This window comes from Puntigrus tetrazona, unplaced genomic scaffold (genome assembly GCF_018831695.1).
Source record: "Puntigrus tetrazona isolate hp1 unplaced genomic scaffold, ASM1883169v1 S000000002, whole genome shotgun sequence".
Lineage (NCBI taxonomy): Eukaryota > Metazoa > Chordata > Actinopteri > Cypriniformes > Cyprinidae > Puntigrus > Puntigrus tetrazona.
In genome coordinates, this window is record NW_025047682.1 from 454,163 (window position 1) to 471,402 (window position 17,240).

The 17,240-nt window shown below is 39.5% G+C and overlaps 1 protein-coding gene across 1 annotated transcript in view; it reads right to left on the bottom strand.

Annotated features, from left to right (window-relative positions):
- The window catches only part of myo18aa (myosin XVIIIAa), a 38,650-nt gene that overhangs the window by 13,251 nt on the left and 8,159 nt on the right, over nucleotides 1-17,240 (bottom strand). The window contains 25 exon segments of the mRNA XM_043229302.1: nucleotides 870-998; nucleotides 2,207-2,272; nucleotides 3,959-4,068; nucleotides 4,158-4,353; nucleotides 4,435-4,621; nucleotides 5,003-5,162; nucleotides 5,251-5,392; nucleotides 5,719-5,805; nucleotides 6,534-6,726; nucleotides 6,808-6,898; nucleotides 6,981-7,145; nucleotides 7,421-7,432; nucleotides 8,005-8,149; nucleotides 8,223-8,286; nucleotides 8,419-8,519; nucleotides 8,610-8,752; nucleotides 8,860-9,070; nucleotides 9,153-9,329; nucleotides 9,410-9,516; nucleotides 9,616-9,703; nucleotides 10,454-10,519; nucleotides 10,678-10,710; nucleotides 10,880-10,948; nucleotides 11,430-12,359; nucleotides 13,667-13,705. Coding sequence (XP_043085237.1) covers nucleotides 870-998; nucleotides 2,207-2,272; nucleotides 3,959-4,068; nucleotides 4,158-4,353; nucleotides 4,435-4,621; nucleotides 5,003-5,162; nucleotides 5,251-5,392; nucleotides 5,719-5,805; nucleotides 6,534-6,726; nucleotides 6,808-6,898; nucleotides 6,981-7,145; nucleotides 7,421-7,432; nucleotides 8,005-8,149; nucleotides 8,223-8,286; nucleotides 8,419-8,519; nucleotides 8,610-8,752; nucleotides 8,860-9,070; nucleotides 9,153-9,329; nucleotides 9,410-9,516; nucleotides 9,616-9,703; nucleotides 10,454-10,519; nucleotides 10,678-10,710; nucleotides 10,880-10,948; nucleotides 11,430-12,359; nucleotides 13,667-13,705 — 3,711 coding nt within the window.

A 17,240-nucleotide genomic window follows, 5' to 3' on the forward strand; every position in this document is an offset into this window, starting at 1 on the left:
TAACAGCACGGCATGAAATGATTAATGTTCCAGTGCAAACAGAAACATAAAAGCCACAGTATGACTTTGATATGACATTTTTGAAAAAGTACAGAAAGACTGTAAATCCGACTGGAATTAATTAAATGCGCATTATGAAGAATTGAGAGGATTTTATTCCGAGGCCTGACTGCATGCCGTGATCTGAAAGTGTTCAGAGGAGGTTTTATTAATTTGAGATCTTCTCAAATCTGCATTAAAAAGCAGGAGTGTGTTTATTTTTTCAATTTTAAAATACTTTCTATAACCGTTTAATATGCAGGGACATTTGTAAGTTAATTCCAACACAAAGTATAAGTTCATTTGAGCTGCACAATAACAGCAACAATAGCTCAACCAATGGAGTGAGTTTGGGGCAGATCTATTTTTTTAAGGAAATGAAGACTTTAATTCATAAAGGATGCACTGGGTTGAAAATAAAGGTGCCATTATTTTACTTTCTGTTCATCAAAGCATTTGATAAAAATGTATCATGTTTCCACAAAAATGTTAATATTAATCAGCAATACTAAGAAAAAAATCTACTTATTAGAAAGAATCAATGAGTAATGACTGCTGAAAATGTCTTTTTTGTCAAGAAAGGAGTTAGGTTATTTTAAATTGTAATAATATTTCACAATATTACCCTTTCATTTGATTTATTTAAATCAAACAAATGCAGCCTTGGTGAGCATAAGAAAAAAACTAAACCAAAAACTGACAAACAAACAGAAAACTTACTGATCCCATACATTTGAACGGTAGTGTAAGAGAAATAAATGTTCAGATTGTGATGGACTGACGCTGCAATTTCAGCTCAAGACTGAAGCAAAGTGGAAAATTGACTTTACCTTCATCTTTTTGAAGGCCTGTCGAGACAAAAAGCCCCTGCAGGCGGCCTGGAACAGCGTGATGTTCTGTCTGGTGTGTTCATCCCTCTGTCCCTCTAGTTTAGCCACTGTTCCAGCCCTGAAGAACACCTAACAGATACACACACACACAAACATAGTTATTACAGCAGCAAAGAAAACATGTTAAAATCATATTCTGATAGTCTCAAAATGTCATAATGGAATCAAACAGACACAAATAAACTTATAGAGAGTCATATTTTTAAACAGAGAAAATATTATATGCAATATTATATAAATATTATATATTAATTATAAATTAAAATATAAATATCATCTTGCAATAAAACTGAAAAAGCACATGATTTTTTTAATAATTAATTATTTATTAAAATGTCACTATCAATTGCAGTTTAAACTGAAAAAAAGTGCCTTTTCTTTACATCAAAGTATTTATTCCTTTGTTTTTATGCATATTGTTTGAAATAAATGTTTATTGATCAGTATTTTTCTCGAAATCAATCACAAAATCAGACTATATAATTAAAAGGCATGCATTTTAAAAGGCATGGATGTTAAAATACATATAAAGAACTGAAGGGTTTGAAGACAACAAAAATTAAAAAATTGAAATGTATGCAATAATTTTATCTGCCATCATGTTCAAAAACAGAACATCTGACCACAGCAATCTAAACAACCAAAGTGAATCAATATTAATTTAATGCATATTTGGTTCATTTTTCATTCTAAGCAATCTTAACAGCAGAAGTTGAGCAGAACTGACAGAAGATGTTGGTGGAGTTGTAAATCGGGGTTTTGTTCCTCGAATCTTTCATGAAGGGCCCCTGACATTGTAATCCATTTCTGAGAGCTGTTCAGCCTTCGCAAACCTTGACGCCAATTGCAGCTGCCACAAAATAATTACTAACTATTCCAACTTATAATATGGTCCAATAAATCTCCATTCTTCTGGGAACGCGCCAGGCGGGGCTTGTTTACACACGCCGCCCTTTTTTTTTTTCTTTTTTTTTTTGCTTGCCGTGCTTTTCCAGCTGATGGGATTAAACTGTTGAGCGCCAGCGTCTGTTCACACTGATTAGGACAGCATGAAGAACCAGAAAAGACACAAACAAACAAAGCAGCTCACGTCGAGATGAGAGTTTCTTGCGTCCATCTGACGGACCAGGCAGTAGTAGACAGAGAATCATACAGATGACATATCAGCAGCTGCAAACAATTCAGAATTTGACTCACCTGCATCCTTTGACGCTTTCCGAAGTGATAAAATGACTACTAACTGTGTGTGTGTGTGTGTGTGTGTGTGTGTTACTCACCCTGCTCAGGCCCATGTGATAGCTGCTCTTCTCCAATTCCAGAGACTCCAAAAGCTCCTCTACTGCCTGCAATGACAAACACACTGTCATGTCTAGTTCACACAGTGTACATTACAAAAACACTGCTGACCCCTGTGTAGGCCTGCTGGACACCACACACACACACACTGGTTATTCTCTGCCGTACAGTCCCCAAACTGTCCAGACGACCGTCAGCCCTCACTGTGACACTGACACTGTCTTTCTCATGTGGAAAGGTCTTGAGAACTCGATCTATCTGAAAGGGCCCATCTAGATTACAGCACTAAAGGGGGCACTGGCCCCTGACAACCAAAGGGCCATTGTTCGAATCACTTCACAAAAACCTTTCCTCTGAGACACGGTTCTACCCTCCCTCTGTCTTTTTCTTTCTCTGTGCGTCTCTCTAGATTTCCAATTTTGCATCGTTTCAACTTCCTTCTGAGACTTAAAACGCGACTGACCTTCTCAGCTGAGTCATAAAAAGAGGACGGCCATCTTTCTGTACTGTTTTTACTTTGAAAAGCTGATGGTCAGACTCTAAAATTGACTGTTTTTGTTATACCTGTTTATTTAATGGCTAATAATATTTCAAACTGGCCATGAAACCTTATGTTGCTTTATTTTTATTTAAATGTTAGGGTTAAGGACTTAAGGAATTATTAAGCTGTATATTATTTATAGCATAGGTTTTACAGCTTAAGTCATGAACATGTTAATTTCTGCCTCAGAGTAAAAAATAAAATATAATAGCAAATTCATTTCTTGTGAGGATTTTATATTTCATAATAAGATTTATATCTCACAACTGCGACTTTTTCATAATTCATATTTCATATCTCACCATTGGGACTACATGTCACAATTGGGTGTTATAACTCTCTATATGACTTATTTCACAATATCACCTTTTATGTCACTATTGCAAACTCATTTATCCTAACTGCAATTTTATCTTACAGTTTTTCAAAATCAGATTTTTCACAAAGTGACTTCTCTTTATTGTGATTTTTATCTCAGCACTGCGACCGTATCTTACGATTTAACATATATCTCCAAATATGTTACACAGTATGACTTTATATTTCACAGCTGGTCAAAATTGTGATTTTAAACCTCACAATTGCAACTATATCTCATATTCACAGTATGACTTTATATATCACAATATGACTATTGTACATTTCTCATAATTACAATTTTATGTTATATCTCCCAGTATGTATTATGCTACTTTTTCTACTTAAGCTTCCATTCAAATCATGAATAACTCAATTTTACTTACTTGGCAAAGCCAATTTTTACTTTTGGCACTTGGTGAGTATTCATTTTGGACCCTGTCTGCTGTGTACATGCCCAGGGCCACAGTGCAAAGGTTTTGTATATAACTCTCCTTTCCCCTCGGTTAATCACAGGGCCAAAACGAGATTAGGAGACCCCTGGACGGAGACATTTTTCTAGCTGATAATTACAGTACATTTGGGCATTTAGTAAGCACTAAAGCCCACAGCAATTACTACATTTTCCCTGTCTGCTCTGCGTATTGATTCAAGTCAGAGACCCAGCTGGGGTTTCTTGATTAAGCCATCACAATAACCCTGATTACCCAGAGTTCGTTCTGTCTTGGATTCATGGCACACAAGAACAAGAGGAGTCCAAAACTTCATTTCACTCATTTTTAAAGCTTTTGTTCTATTATTTTCATTCCCATTATTCTCTTAAATAGCTACTTACTCGTTTCTCATCCTTCACAATGTAGTTTCGGCCCAGTTTCTTGGTCAGGTGAGGGGCCAAAACATCAAAGCGTCTTCTGAACTCAGAGAAGACCATGTGGTCAGGGTAACCTGCAAAACGCATGCAGATATTTAGCAGGAAATAACGAAGAGGACTTGATATTATATATTTGATTGGATTTTTCTGTCTCTCTTCTCACCTTGTCTGTAAATCCTCAAGCTGTCCAGCAGCTTGAAGCCACGGATCTGGGCCCTGAGCAAAGCCACATCTATCTGCATGAGTCCAGGATCACAGGTCTCCTCCGGGGTGCCTGCGGCCCTCAGAACCTCCTCTCGAGGTAACAGACAGTGGACAAAGTGAACCCTAGATCTCCGCACGGTGTCCAAAAGTGCATCCTGATCATAAGAAAAACAATTTAAGAAAAATAAAGATTTTCAAGAACGCGTATTTGGTGTAGGACCCTCTTAAAAACCCACCACTTGGAGTTTAATCTGAAGACAGAGAGACTTCTTTTTGACAGCCGCCATGCCTGTGGTGAAGGTCTTCCTCATGCTGGTGGCCCGACGCATAGCAAGCTGAGAGACGCCCTCCAGTCCAGCGATGGAGCCGGTCAAAACCGCAGCACTGCTGGAGCGGCCCACAAACATCCCGCTGATGCTCTTCCTAGGATCATCCAGCGAAAACTTGAGTCTGATGTACGTGCGATATGTATATTCTACAATAATAACATGTTTATTGTTTTAACTATTTACGAGCTGACATTGTTTGTTTGTGAAATTGTGTATGTTGCCGAATGAATCTGGCATTTCAAAGAGTCGTTTGAATGACTCAATCCCTCGACTCATTTAGGAAGACAATTGCAGCCACCCACAGGCAGTTTCATTTTTAGATGTAAAATGTATTTCTATGAAATCAGTTTAAGGTGGCACATCCCTAATCTGGTGTCTTAACTCAATTTATTTTGTCATTCTTCTTAAAAACAAACAAAAACTGTTTCTTGACTGATTTACTGAAGTGACGAGTGCAAATGTGGGTAGGTCTTACTTCTGGGAGTTCTGCAGCAGATTGGCTGCGTTCTGGGGGGTGGGATTTAGCCTGGCTAGGTTTAGCCATCCGTGTGTGTCATATTCCACCCAATCTGTCCCGTGACTGTGGCCGAGCAGGAAGTGATGTGTGTTTTCACTTTTAAGCACCACTGTGTGACCTGCAGAAAAAAACAATGCATAAATAGGTCTAGGGCAGAATGTCGGTGTGTGAGTTTGTGTGTGTTTGTGCATGTATATGTGTGTGACCTGTGCTCTCTCCCTCTGCAGGGCCATAGTAACTGAAAAGTCGCTGCAGGAGCGTTTCCTCTGACCCTCCTGGCTGCAAAACCTCCTCCTCCATCAGCCAGAACAGACCTCTGGCCTCATCTGTCCGGGACAGAGTACGTACCTGAAACACAGACATGAATATTCACTGTCATATAGACTTTTCTACACACACAGATCTCTCTCTCTCTTTTGTTCTGATATTTCTAAACGTGTTTTAAAAAAGACTGCAGTAAATATAACTACGACTGGCTAACTAATTAATATATGTCATTATATGATTAATATGTGATTAAATGGGACATTCTGTCATTACCAGTTTCAGCCCTCAAAAGTGAAAATCTTTTGATATAATTACAGTGATCGCTTAGATGAAAATAAAATAAATTATCCAAAGAGATTAAACTTTAAAGATCAGCAGTTTTGACTTGTTTAGGAAGTGCGTCTCACCAGGGTCTGACTGGAGGACTGATCAACCACAGCTACTGAGCGAGAAGGGCTGGGCTCCAGGTCATCCAATGTGATCTCAATGTTTTCCTATGAAAAGACAGATAATAAAATGCAATATATATATATATATATATATATATATATATATATATATATATATATATATATATATATATATATATATATATTAGCGAAAATTAAACACATTTTATTATTTCTACGATGGAGTTTTTATTTATGAAAAAATCTAAAAACAATTCTTAAAAATATTAAGCGGCACAGTTGATATAAGAAATGTTTCTTAAGCAGCCAATCAGCAAATTACTTCATTTCTAAAGGACCATGTGACACTGGAGAAGTAATGATCCTGAAAATGCTGTTAAAAAGTTATTAAAAGGAAAAGTTATTAAAAAGAAATAAAATTGTAAATTGCAATAATATTTACGGTATTTTTAATCAAAAGCATGGTGCCCCAGACGTCCTTGATCATTTTTTATCACTGTCTGGTGCCATAAGCTTTGTTTTGTAAAGATTCTATGTGAAATGAAAAGTAGTTCAAGTTTTGAAAGGGCCATTCACAATCCCTGCAGTACATTTGATTGCATTTTTTAAATAATTAGTTGTAGTAAAATTTCAGACCAGTAGTGCACTTCTCCACTGTCCCATCCAGTAATGGCAAATTGCTATTAAATACAGTAAATAAAAAAGTAAAAATAAAACCAACTAGTGGTAATCTTAAACAGCTATATAATTTAGTGTTTTAATGAGAATCGTGAGAAAAAGTTGTAGATGTTGGTTATGGGTGTTTTTCGCACCTCTTTGTAACGCTCCAGTTCCCGTACAAATGTTCGCTCCTGGAACAGTGTCTGCAGACGTTCCTGAGCGTAATTATGGCAGAGCTCCTCAAAAGTGGCCCCACGCTGATTCTTCACCTGACGAGGGTTCTGGAACCCTGGTGTGTCCACAATCAGCAGAGAACAGAGAGAATGCTGACTGGACTTCAGCGCTCTGAAAGTAGAAGAAGACATCAGAATGCATTTCTTATTCAATAAATCATGTTGCTTTAGGCAAACACAGGTTGCCGATTACCTGTTAATGAGAGAGATGATGAGCGTGAAAAGCTCAGAGTATAAACCAGACGCCATAAACTCCAAGCACTCAGTTGCTGTTGCTTTTGACACTGAAAAACACACAAAAACACTTTTTAAAATAGACAAGCATTTATCACACATTTAAGAGTGTTACAGAAAAAAAAACATTACCTGAGCTATCCGTATCATCCGTACTCTGCCGGACGCTTGAGGAGCGGGGAAGAGTGCCCTTGCCCTGTGTTTTAAAGATGCCAGATGACAGCTCTTCCAGTGAGCAGCCCAGGAGATACGCTGCTTTTTGTGCCCACTCATGCCTGGCAAACTGCTTTCGGCCCGCTGAGGGATCAGAAAGCCACATTCAGGAAAGAAAAGCAGAAACATCTGTCACATTATGGTGAACTACAATAGGTAGTCAAGTGTCCAGAGAACAAGGAGAAACTTTCATCTCCTGGATTGATGATCAAAGAGAACAAACATTTTTATTGTGGCGTTCGACATGAGTGGAACAAGCACAAAGGTAGATGAAAGACGAACACACAGTTCTGTTAAGATGCTAAATAAAATAAAAAAATTAAACCACTTAAAAAAGAAAGAGGGAGACCTGCATTTACCTGCATCTTTTTCTGTGTTATGATGGAGGCAGCATGCAACATCAATATGCAATAAAAAGTTGAAACACAAACAACAACTGTTATACATAAAAACACAAACAACAACTGTTATACGTAAAGAAGCATGATTAGATGCACAGTTCACCCCAAAATTTAAATTCTGTCATCATTTACTTCCACTCATGTTGTTCTGAACCTATTTGACTATTTTTCTTTATTTTGAAGAATGTTACAGTTATGGTTTCCTTTGACAATGAGATCAACGTGAACCAAACTGCAAACTGCTTTTTTTACCAACATTCTTCAAAACATTGGTTTCATACAGATTTGAAATGACATGAGGGTGAGTAAATAAAGTCTTCATATTTGGGTGGACAATCCCTGTCAATACTGACAAATGTTTTTAGACATCAAATGCAAACAGTCTAAACAGCAAAACATTTTGTGAGTTACATGACTGGAAAGACTCTGGTGACTCATAGTGGTCAGATTTTAAAATACACTCTGTGCAGTCAGACATGCTGTATATTACTTTTTCACACATTTGGTGTTGGTTTAGTCACTTGAGGACCCGGTAGCTTTACCTTTGGTGGCCCCAGCGGCACCAAGGTGGTATATGGCCCCTAAGATCAGCCACACTGTTTTCTGTTCTTCAGCAGAGATGCCTAGGACCTTCATGGCAGCCTGTAGCTTAGTGAACTGCTGAGTGGCTTTCTGCTTGTCCTCACCCTGCAGAGCATTTGACATATGATATATGATGATAAAATGTGTGTATAATGATGATACATGTGGCTTTTATTACCTTTGAGTGAGGGAGCAGCCCAAACGCGCTGCTCTCAGCAAAGTGATTAAAATGAAGTTCAGTCCTGAAAGGCATAATATTCCATTAGCTGGTCAACTTTAACCCTTTGAACTAATTTTTAAAATTCAACTGAACTTTAGTTTTTAAATTGAAGTAGATATAAAAAATGTTTATAGTGTAATAGTCTGTCATTTACTTTAAAGCTGCATCTGCTCCAGCCATCAGATAGTAAAACACATTGAAGCTTGATTCTGCTTCTGGTCGTCTGGTTACTCTGAACTTCTCCAGCAACATGGTCTGTATGTAAGACATAAAGCAAGAGTCAATCAGAAACAAATCCCCTGATGTCTTTAGAAATTATGCGTTATTATCCTTGTTGTACCTTACCTGAATAGAGGCAGAGGCCACTTGTCCTGCTTGGTCGAAGTCAAGAGAGACTATGTGTGAGAATCGACTAGCGTTCTGATTCATAGCTGTACTGCTGTTTCCAAAAGCTTCCAGAACCGTGTAGACCGCCTGCCATTTCTCAGCTGTGGGGTGAAGACGTAGTCATAGAATTTAATGTAATCAATGAAATTATAAAAAAATAAAAATTAAGAATAAACTATAAGTAAACGACATGGCTCTTCTTTCTCACCTGAGTACACCTTTCCACTGCCAGCTGCGATGGTGACCAGGTACTGCAGCAGATGCTGGCAGTTAATGGTCTTTCCGCTGCCACTCTTGCCCAGCAGCACGATGGTCTGATCCTGACGTGTGGTCAGCAGCTGATGATACGCTGACTGAGCAATAGCGAAAATATGAGGAGCTGTTTCCTCTCTCCGGCAGCCCTTGAACATCTGCATCACCTGATATAAACAGACCGGTGTCACTCCATCTCTCTCTGTCATAACTTCGAGGTCATTTTAAGACTTTGTGTGAAGTTCGTACCTTCTCTGAGTACAAGGCAGGCGTGCTGAGCGGATTGATCACCAGAAGATTTGGCCCAGCGTAGGTGTGAATGAGGTTCCCACCATAGCGCTGACGAAGGGAGTGAAGGATGCTGGACTCATTGAGGTACAGGAGAGAGGAGAGATCCTCCACTCGATCATATGATAGAGGATTTGCCTGACAGACAGACAGATGAGGGTAATGAAACAGGTTTCTTAGCTTTTACACAAGTAGTTTGTGACAATGACTCCGCCTACCTTTTCCACATCATCCTCGTCCACTTCCAGTACTGCCCCATCATGTTCGAGTCTGACATTCACTTTCCCCTCTGGTAGAGAACCCATCTCTGCCTTGAGCTGTGTAGCTATAACAAACAACATGTTTATTTATACATATTTATTTGCTTACACTGGACATGATTATTCAGATCTTAATCGAAGTAATGAACTATAACTTCACTAACCCAAAGAGAAGCCATCTTTATGGACAAGCCAGACCTTTTCAGTGTTATACCATGCCTTCTCTGCTGCAAGCTGTTCCTCTGTCTTCACCTGCATGCGAGAATGAAAGAGAAAGTCACAAACATGCAGTCTACGGTCTGACTGTGATTCGGTTCAGATTTTGTTTAGTTTTGACTTGAGAAGTGGATCCTGCAAACAAAAATCTGAGATATAAATTAAATATAAAATATGAAACATTTCTACACAAAAAAACAGTTAGAATTGTGTACAATATAGACTGACAAATACATTCAGCATTAAAATGCACATCGGGTTGAAGCCAACACGCCAGCTACGGAAAATTAATTCATATTCTCTTCACACAACACAAAGAAAACTATAACGTACAAAAAACTGCAAATAAACTGAACTGTAAAACATGCTTTGTTTTGAGCAGGAGCTCTGGAGTGATTTGATTCCTTTAATGAATTTTTGATATGATTCCTTCAAAATCTGGGATATAAATTAAATATAAAACTGAAGCATTTATACACAACAAAACAGCTAGAATCATGTACAATACAGACTGACAAACACATTCAGCTTAAAAATAAACAGCAGAGCAATGCACATCAAGTTGAAGTCTACACACCAGCTATGGAAAATTAATTAATGTTCTTTTCACACAACACAAAGAAAATTATAATGCACAGAATACTACAAACAAACGGAACTATAACTCATGCTTTGGTTTGAACAGGAGCTCTGGAGTGATATGATTCCTTTGATGGCACAACAAAACTCTACTAAACTTTACTCATAAGCAGAACTGCACACAGACAGGCAATGCAGTAGCCAGACCTTAGACAGACTGGCAGCTTCATGTGCAGCCTGCAGGATAGCCACAGGATCTTCAGCTGCCTTAGCCTGCGAAGGGCCAGGAAAAGCAAGAGAGCAAAGTCAAAAAGTCATGAATACACAAATCCTCTCAAGACTTAACAGAAATCAACAGGAGAATAAAACACTTCATATGAGAACTGTGAAAACAAGAAAGAAAGAAATGGCAGAGGGACATGTTTCTGCACCTGATTTCCCAGGGTGGGCATCACTGGAGATCCCTATAGATGAAATTGAAAAGGATCTGAGCAGGATCAGCAGAGTGATTATTTATCAAACCACCTGATGCTAACATTAAAACCAATGCAAGATCAAGCCTGATACAACACACAATTCTCACAGCTGAACACCACTGTCTTACACAAACTTCTTGGCAGTTGTGGGACACACCTGTTGGTTGGAGATCTGAGATGGAAGTTTTCCAGCAGGAGCCGCGGAAGGTTTTAACACCTCCTTTACCTTCACAGACACAACACGTCAGTACGACACATGGTCTACAATCATGTCAAAATACAACGAAATAGGAGCCGCCACTGTAACTGACATGGTCAGCACGAATGCAATAACAATCTGATATGTGGTCATGGCTTTAGCAAACTTTTGCTCACTTTTACCACAACTTTTTAAAGCCATTTGAAGGGTCAACAGACATGGTGTGCTTTAGAAAATGGTCTCAAGAATCACAAAAAGTCACTTCCCCAGCATCATTAGTTGACATGCTAAATTCTTGCAGGCATCAGCTGCTGAAGTTACTGCTTCGATCCACTTCAGCGGGTTAAAGTGAGACAGCAGTCAAAGTCTTTATGCAAGTGTGAAAAAAAGCATTTGGCATGAGTTATGACGATATTAGTTCTGCAGTGAGCCTTGCAGAGTTTCATGGTATTGGCCTACTGAGCAAACATGCATTACTAAAGCATTCAGAAATACATGCAGTATGTACCTCTGGCTTTCGTACAGCAATGGACCTTGGTACAGGAATAAAGCCTGTAGGGGGTGCTAATGGGTCAACTTTGGGCTTGGGGATAAATCCTGCCACTGGGGCAAAAGGGTCACGCTTTGGGGTGGGAACGAATCCCACTGGTGGTGCCATAGGATCAGGTTTGGGAATGGAAGGGTTTTGTTTAGGAGCTGGTATGAATCCCGCTGGTGGTGCCAGAGGATCGGTCTTGGGTGTAAGTAGAGTGGAAGTGTTTGGTTTAGGAGCTGAGTTGAATCCTGACGGTGGTACCAGAGGATCTGGTTTGGGTGTAGGTTGAACAGAAGAATTTGGTTTAGGAGCTGGAATGAAACCAGCAGGTGGAGCCAATGGATCAGGCTTGGCAACTGGAAGGAATCCAGCTGGAGGTGTAAGAGGATTTGGCTTAGAAGGTAAAAAGCCAACAGGAGGGGCAAGAGGGTCCAGTCTAGGAGGTGGACTGATTGCAGGGGCGGAAGGTTGGGGTTCTTCTGAGGGGGTCTCACTTTCATCAATCCTTTCTTTGCTTTCCTCTTGAGGTTCTTTGCGTTCGGCAGCTCTCAAGCGAAAGCGATGCTCTTTAGTCCTTGCACGGCCCATTAGGCTGGTCAATCCAACAGAGAGGGCATCTCCATCCACAGAGCTGCCAGTCTGCAGTGGACGGCTTGTTTTGGGGACTGAAGTGGCTGTCGAAGGCTTTTCCTCTGACCCAGCTTTGTTTGCCAGGTTTAGCCCTTTCCTTGTCAATGGGTCAGACTCAACACTGCCATGTCGTCCATTCTTGGAATCGCTGCTTCTCTGGTCTACAGTCAGTGGCCACTCTGGATTCACCACTGTTGATGGTTCGCCCCGTTGTCGCTCGATGGAGCCACTTACTGCTGTCTGAGACTGACTCATACTGTTCTCACTGTCCGACTGTTCACACAACCCAAAACACACGTACAAAACATACACGTGTCAACACAAAAGAAAAAAACCTATGAAATTGCACACTAGAGGAAGAGCTAAAAGGTAAAAGTTCACTTCCTTTTGTAACCTAAAATAGCACTTTCTTTTATGTTCACAATAACTTTGATATAATTCCACAAGCAACAAACTTCCAGAGTTTCCTAAATGACAGATGGGTGCCGTTCTGAATATCAGAGTCTTCACACTCTTCAGCCCAGCTGCAAGTACTGAAAGTCCATCAGAAAAAGACTCATGCTTCCACATGGCCAGGCACTTTGCAGTTCTTTTCTCAGCACAGTCAGGCAGGTTAACAAAACACAGTAATTAAGGTCCCTGCAGTGCAACACTGGCTCACAGCCCTGAAACACAACTCTACGGGATCAACCGCACAGGCTTTGGTAGCCTCTCTGACACACAACACAATTCAGAACCTGGAGTATTGCAAAGACCTCAAAATAATCTCATTCTATAAAATAACAAAGTGCATATTTAGTGATAAGATACCAGGAACGAGCTCTTATGTGGAGACAGACCTTCATGTCTATCCTGAAGGTGATGATACTGGTGCTCTTCCAGCTGTGCACGGCATTCTGTGGGACATTGAAATTGACAGCAGCACTTTGAGAGCGCTGGACAGGCCTCCAGCCCTGTGCCTCCATGATGACTTGCAAAACTCTCACACATTTGCTCCAGACACACACAATCTTAGCTCAGCATCCCTCTCATGCTCCTTCCCTCTCTTTCTTCCTCCAGCTGCCCCTCCCACTACTGCAGTGATTGGAGGACAAAAAGAGCAGGGCGTGATGCCAGCAAGCCCCACCCACTGGAGTACAGCAGCAGTACAGTTCTAAACAAACATCCAAATATCGTCACTCTCACCTAATTCTACAAAAAAATTATCTTTACACCTTTTAATATTCACATTTGAGCATTCAGGAACCACCCTGTTTCAAATAAATTTCATATACTAAATTTCATCTGGATGAAGAAAAGACACAGATGCACTGCTTCCATATGGTAATTACAGACAAAGTATGAAGTTGGAAGCAAACAGCTGTCCAAAAAGAAAAAGACCACTATTTTCTGAACAAACCCCATCTTTAGCACCTCCTGATGATATACGTGAAGAAAACACACAGGATGGGTTTTAGAGTGAACCACAGCCACAATAACAAATGCAGAGTTCTGGAAGATGTAATCTCTTCTGATCTCAGAACAAACACCCATCTGAAATCCGAGTCATGCAGTAATGACAATGTTACTCAAACACTTACATTCGAGCTTTTTGCACCCGGGACATTTTCATCTTTTACCTGTAAGGAGGCATATAGAGACAGGAAAGTTAAACCAGAGATCAGATGCTCTTACCTTAGACATCTCTTCTCTTGACATACAATTTATCAATCTGTCAGACTGAAGATTAACCTCTGTCTTTCTGAGTTACTAAAAACCAGTACATACATACGCTAAAGCTATTAAAAATGTGAGCAAGGGAGGTTCTTCCAGTGAAAAGTAATACTAAGAGAATGCAAAAGATTTGCAAGCAAATGCAAAGCTACTTGGTGGAACCCAACACTTTTTAGAGAGAACGCAAACACTTTGCAAGTGAATACAAAGGCAATGAAATACACTTTTTCCTCCTATGTCATAGTTTTTCCAGTGTCCTCTTAAGGGGTCTGCAAGATACTGACCAAACAATCATTTATCTTAATTTGGAGAAAAATCTGGTTTTTAAACAAACAATAAATTAATAAACAATCATCAGAAAACGTTACTTTCCTTTTTTTCCCAAAATGAGAAGCGAGATGAGAAGGCCATGATGAAACAGACAGTTCAGGAGAAGAGAGGGAAGGAAAGGGGTGGAGAGAAAGGCTGGTTTGTGGAGAGACAGAATACAGGATTGGTTAAATGCAGGCAGTCTTTCCGATCGAAGTTTTGGGGGTACTAGGACACTGCGGTGAATGGGTAGAATGATTAGCTACAAGAAAAGAAATAAGGATTAACATCTCATCTGTTAAATGGAGTAAACATAAAGCGGGAGCATTATTTAGGCTTTCAGCATAGTCAGAATATGATGGTCACATCGTTCGACTTTGAATGCGTTCATTTTTGAAAATGATCTCGGTCACTTCTTTCTGAATGAATGTAAATGACATGCAGGGCTGTCGAATATCCAAAATGACAATAGAAAGTGTTTCATAGAACTTGTGTGTTATATTCCACCTCTTTTAAAGACTAAAAATAAAGTTATTTGGAATGACATGAGGGTGAGTAAACATGAGAGAGCTGGAGCTCGAACTTTACTATAGTATACAAATAAAATAACGTGAATCAAGCTTCAAAAAAGCAATGCTACATGAGCAGATTTGTAATGCAAAAACAATGTGTCTGAAAGTGAAAGTGCAATTTAAGGCAACAGGACTGAGCTTTCATGACACACCAGAACATTCACTATAAATAGAGCACATGTGAAGAGGCCACAGTGTGAAGTAACCAGCACACACAAACACGAACAGCTGTCCAGCAGGCTCTAAACACCGATTCTTGTACCTGTCAGACACAAAGTAGACGCATCGGATCCCTTTTGTTATATAAAGCAGATGGTCAGGTAGACATCCATGGGCAGGCTGTCTTTAGTGGGGCTCAACGTGGAGCAGGACGTTACGAAAAAGACGTCAAGCAAGAGTTTAAACTTGGGAGGGGGGATAACAGCTGCTTGAGGACACTGACGATATAAATAACCACGCGGACCCCAGTACCCCCTGACCACATACACACACACACACACACTCATACATGCAAACTGGATTACAAAAGCTTAACTGTTCTTTCAGAAAATCCAGCCAAACTGAATTTACACATTTTTCCAACAGAGATAACATGTTCAAATCGCACCACAAGGGGGCCACAACACACGTGAATAAACAAAACGCTGCTGTTTCTCAAAGATCCACCAGAGGGCGATGTTGCGTACATCTCTTCATGAGTTCAATTCTGTTGACCTGACTTATTATTGTTATAACAAACTTCCAACCTCATGCTTTTGCCATGTAACCCATCCCAGGCGGTCCCATCACATCTATGCACCAGCAGGTCATAGTCGAGCTCTTTTAACTTGCATGAGTAAGCAACACCCTAAACATCCCAACAAACATACAGCAATCCTCAAAATAATTAAGCACATATATGCAGCCACCCACCACATCATAGCTTGGTGCAAGTGGCATGTTTAGTTTATCAGGTTTATCAGTTAAAAATGATAGAGCTGCAATGAGTCACTGTTATTAGTAATAGTTTGTTTTATGTATATATAATAATCTAAAAATACATATGTTATGATATATTATTGTTTTATATTATACAATAGAATTTTGAAGCACCCAGACCAGTTCATAAAACACAATACTCATGATCGATTACCTCATACAAACCTACCATGAGGCCTTATATTCCGGTGGGGTTGTAGGCCAGTCCAGGCCTGTCATATCATATTATATCATATCAGTGCTACCAAGCAGGACACAAACAGGCTAGCATTGTCTATGGAGGACGTGGTGGGCTCCTTAATCTGATTAGCTCCGCATGCAGATGGATGGATGGTCTCTGTGTGGTCTTTCTTTTTTCTTATCTTATCGCTGTTTTCACTGAAAGCAACGTAATTCCTTGTAATTCACAGCATTCACAATGCTTTAAAATGGACACAAAATGATGCGCGCCTTATCAAACATTCTTTCATTTCTTAACTATACCCACTGATTAGAGGAAACAGAAGGCAGGACTAAATGGCAAACATAACATAAATAAAAAAACACAAACATAAATCAAAACTTACATTACTAATATGAAGTGTGGAGTTTAGGTGGGTCTCCAAACATGTACAAAATGTCACATGGTGGGAGGTCTAAGCTCTACCTAGTAGCCTGCACGTTGCTAGGGTAATGAAATGTGGCGCCTCCTTCCTTTAAAGCCTGATTATTCTTAGCTGTTCTGGCTAATCCAATGTTTGCTAATACCAAGTGCTAATGGAGCAGAAAACAAGCCATTTGCTTTTAAGTACATATGTGCTGTTTAGTCATGTTTAATATAAGCTATACTTGAAGGATTTGATCAAATCTAAAAAAAAACATCTAGCTAGCATACAGAAGATAAGCATAGCATGATTTGACAAACCATAAGTTAACATGTAAGTTGTATCATTCATTTGAAATTGAAAATAAGTAGTCTTTTAACAAATTTCTAGTCTACGTCAGACATGGAAAACACAACTAAAGTAAGGTACAGGCTGATTCACAAACTCATAAAGTATTGCACAGAGATGTGGGAAAAAAAGATGTTTCTCTCATTCAGAAACATCCTAAGGGCACAACCCTGCAGATAGATAATAGCAGCTGCTCTTGTCTGGTCTTGCTGCTACTGTCTACATAGTGATTTACATAACATTTACATTATGGAAAGAGTATATGATGTCTTAAGTAGATGATAAAAGAAATCCATAGGAACCTGGTAGGTTTGGTTTTGCTGCAATGAAATCTGATCTGATTGCTCTGTTAGTAGAGTTCAGTGGAGTAAGTGTGAACGCTGCCATCAGAACCTCATTGTGCAACAATCAAGCTTCCAAGCTAACTCTGGTGCAGTTTGACTGAAATATGAACACAACATGGACCAACAGACCATGTATAAACAAACACATACCCATAACAGTCGAGTGCAGGTACCAGAACTGACATTTCTTTTGCAACAGTACTTCACTTGTACACGTACAACGAGCATATTTATGCCAGTTCACAGCATTATTTTTTATATTTGGTAAGCTGGTAAGACGAAAAATATATGTTGAAAAAGCTGGTT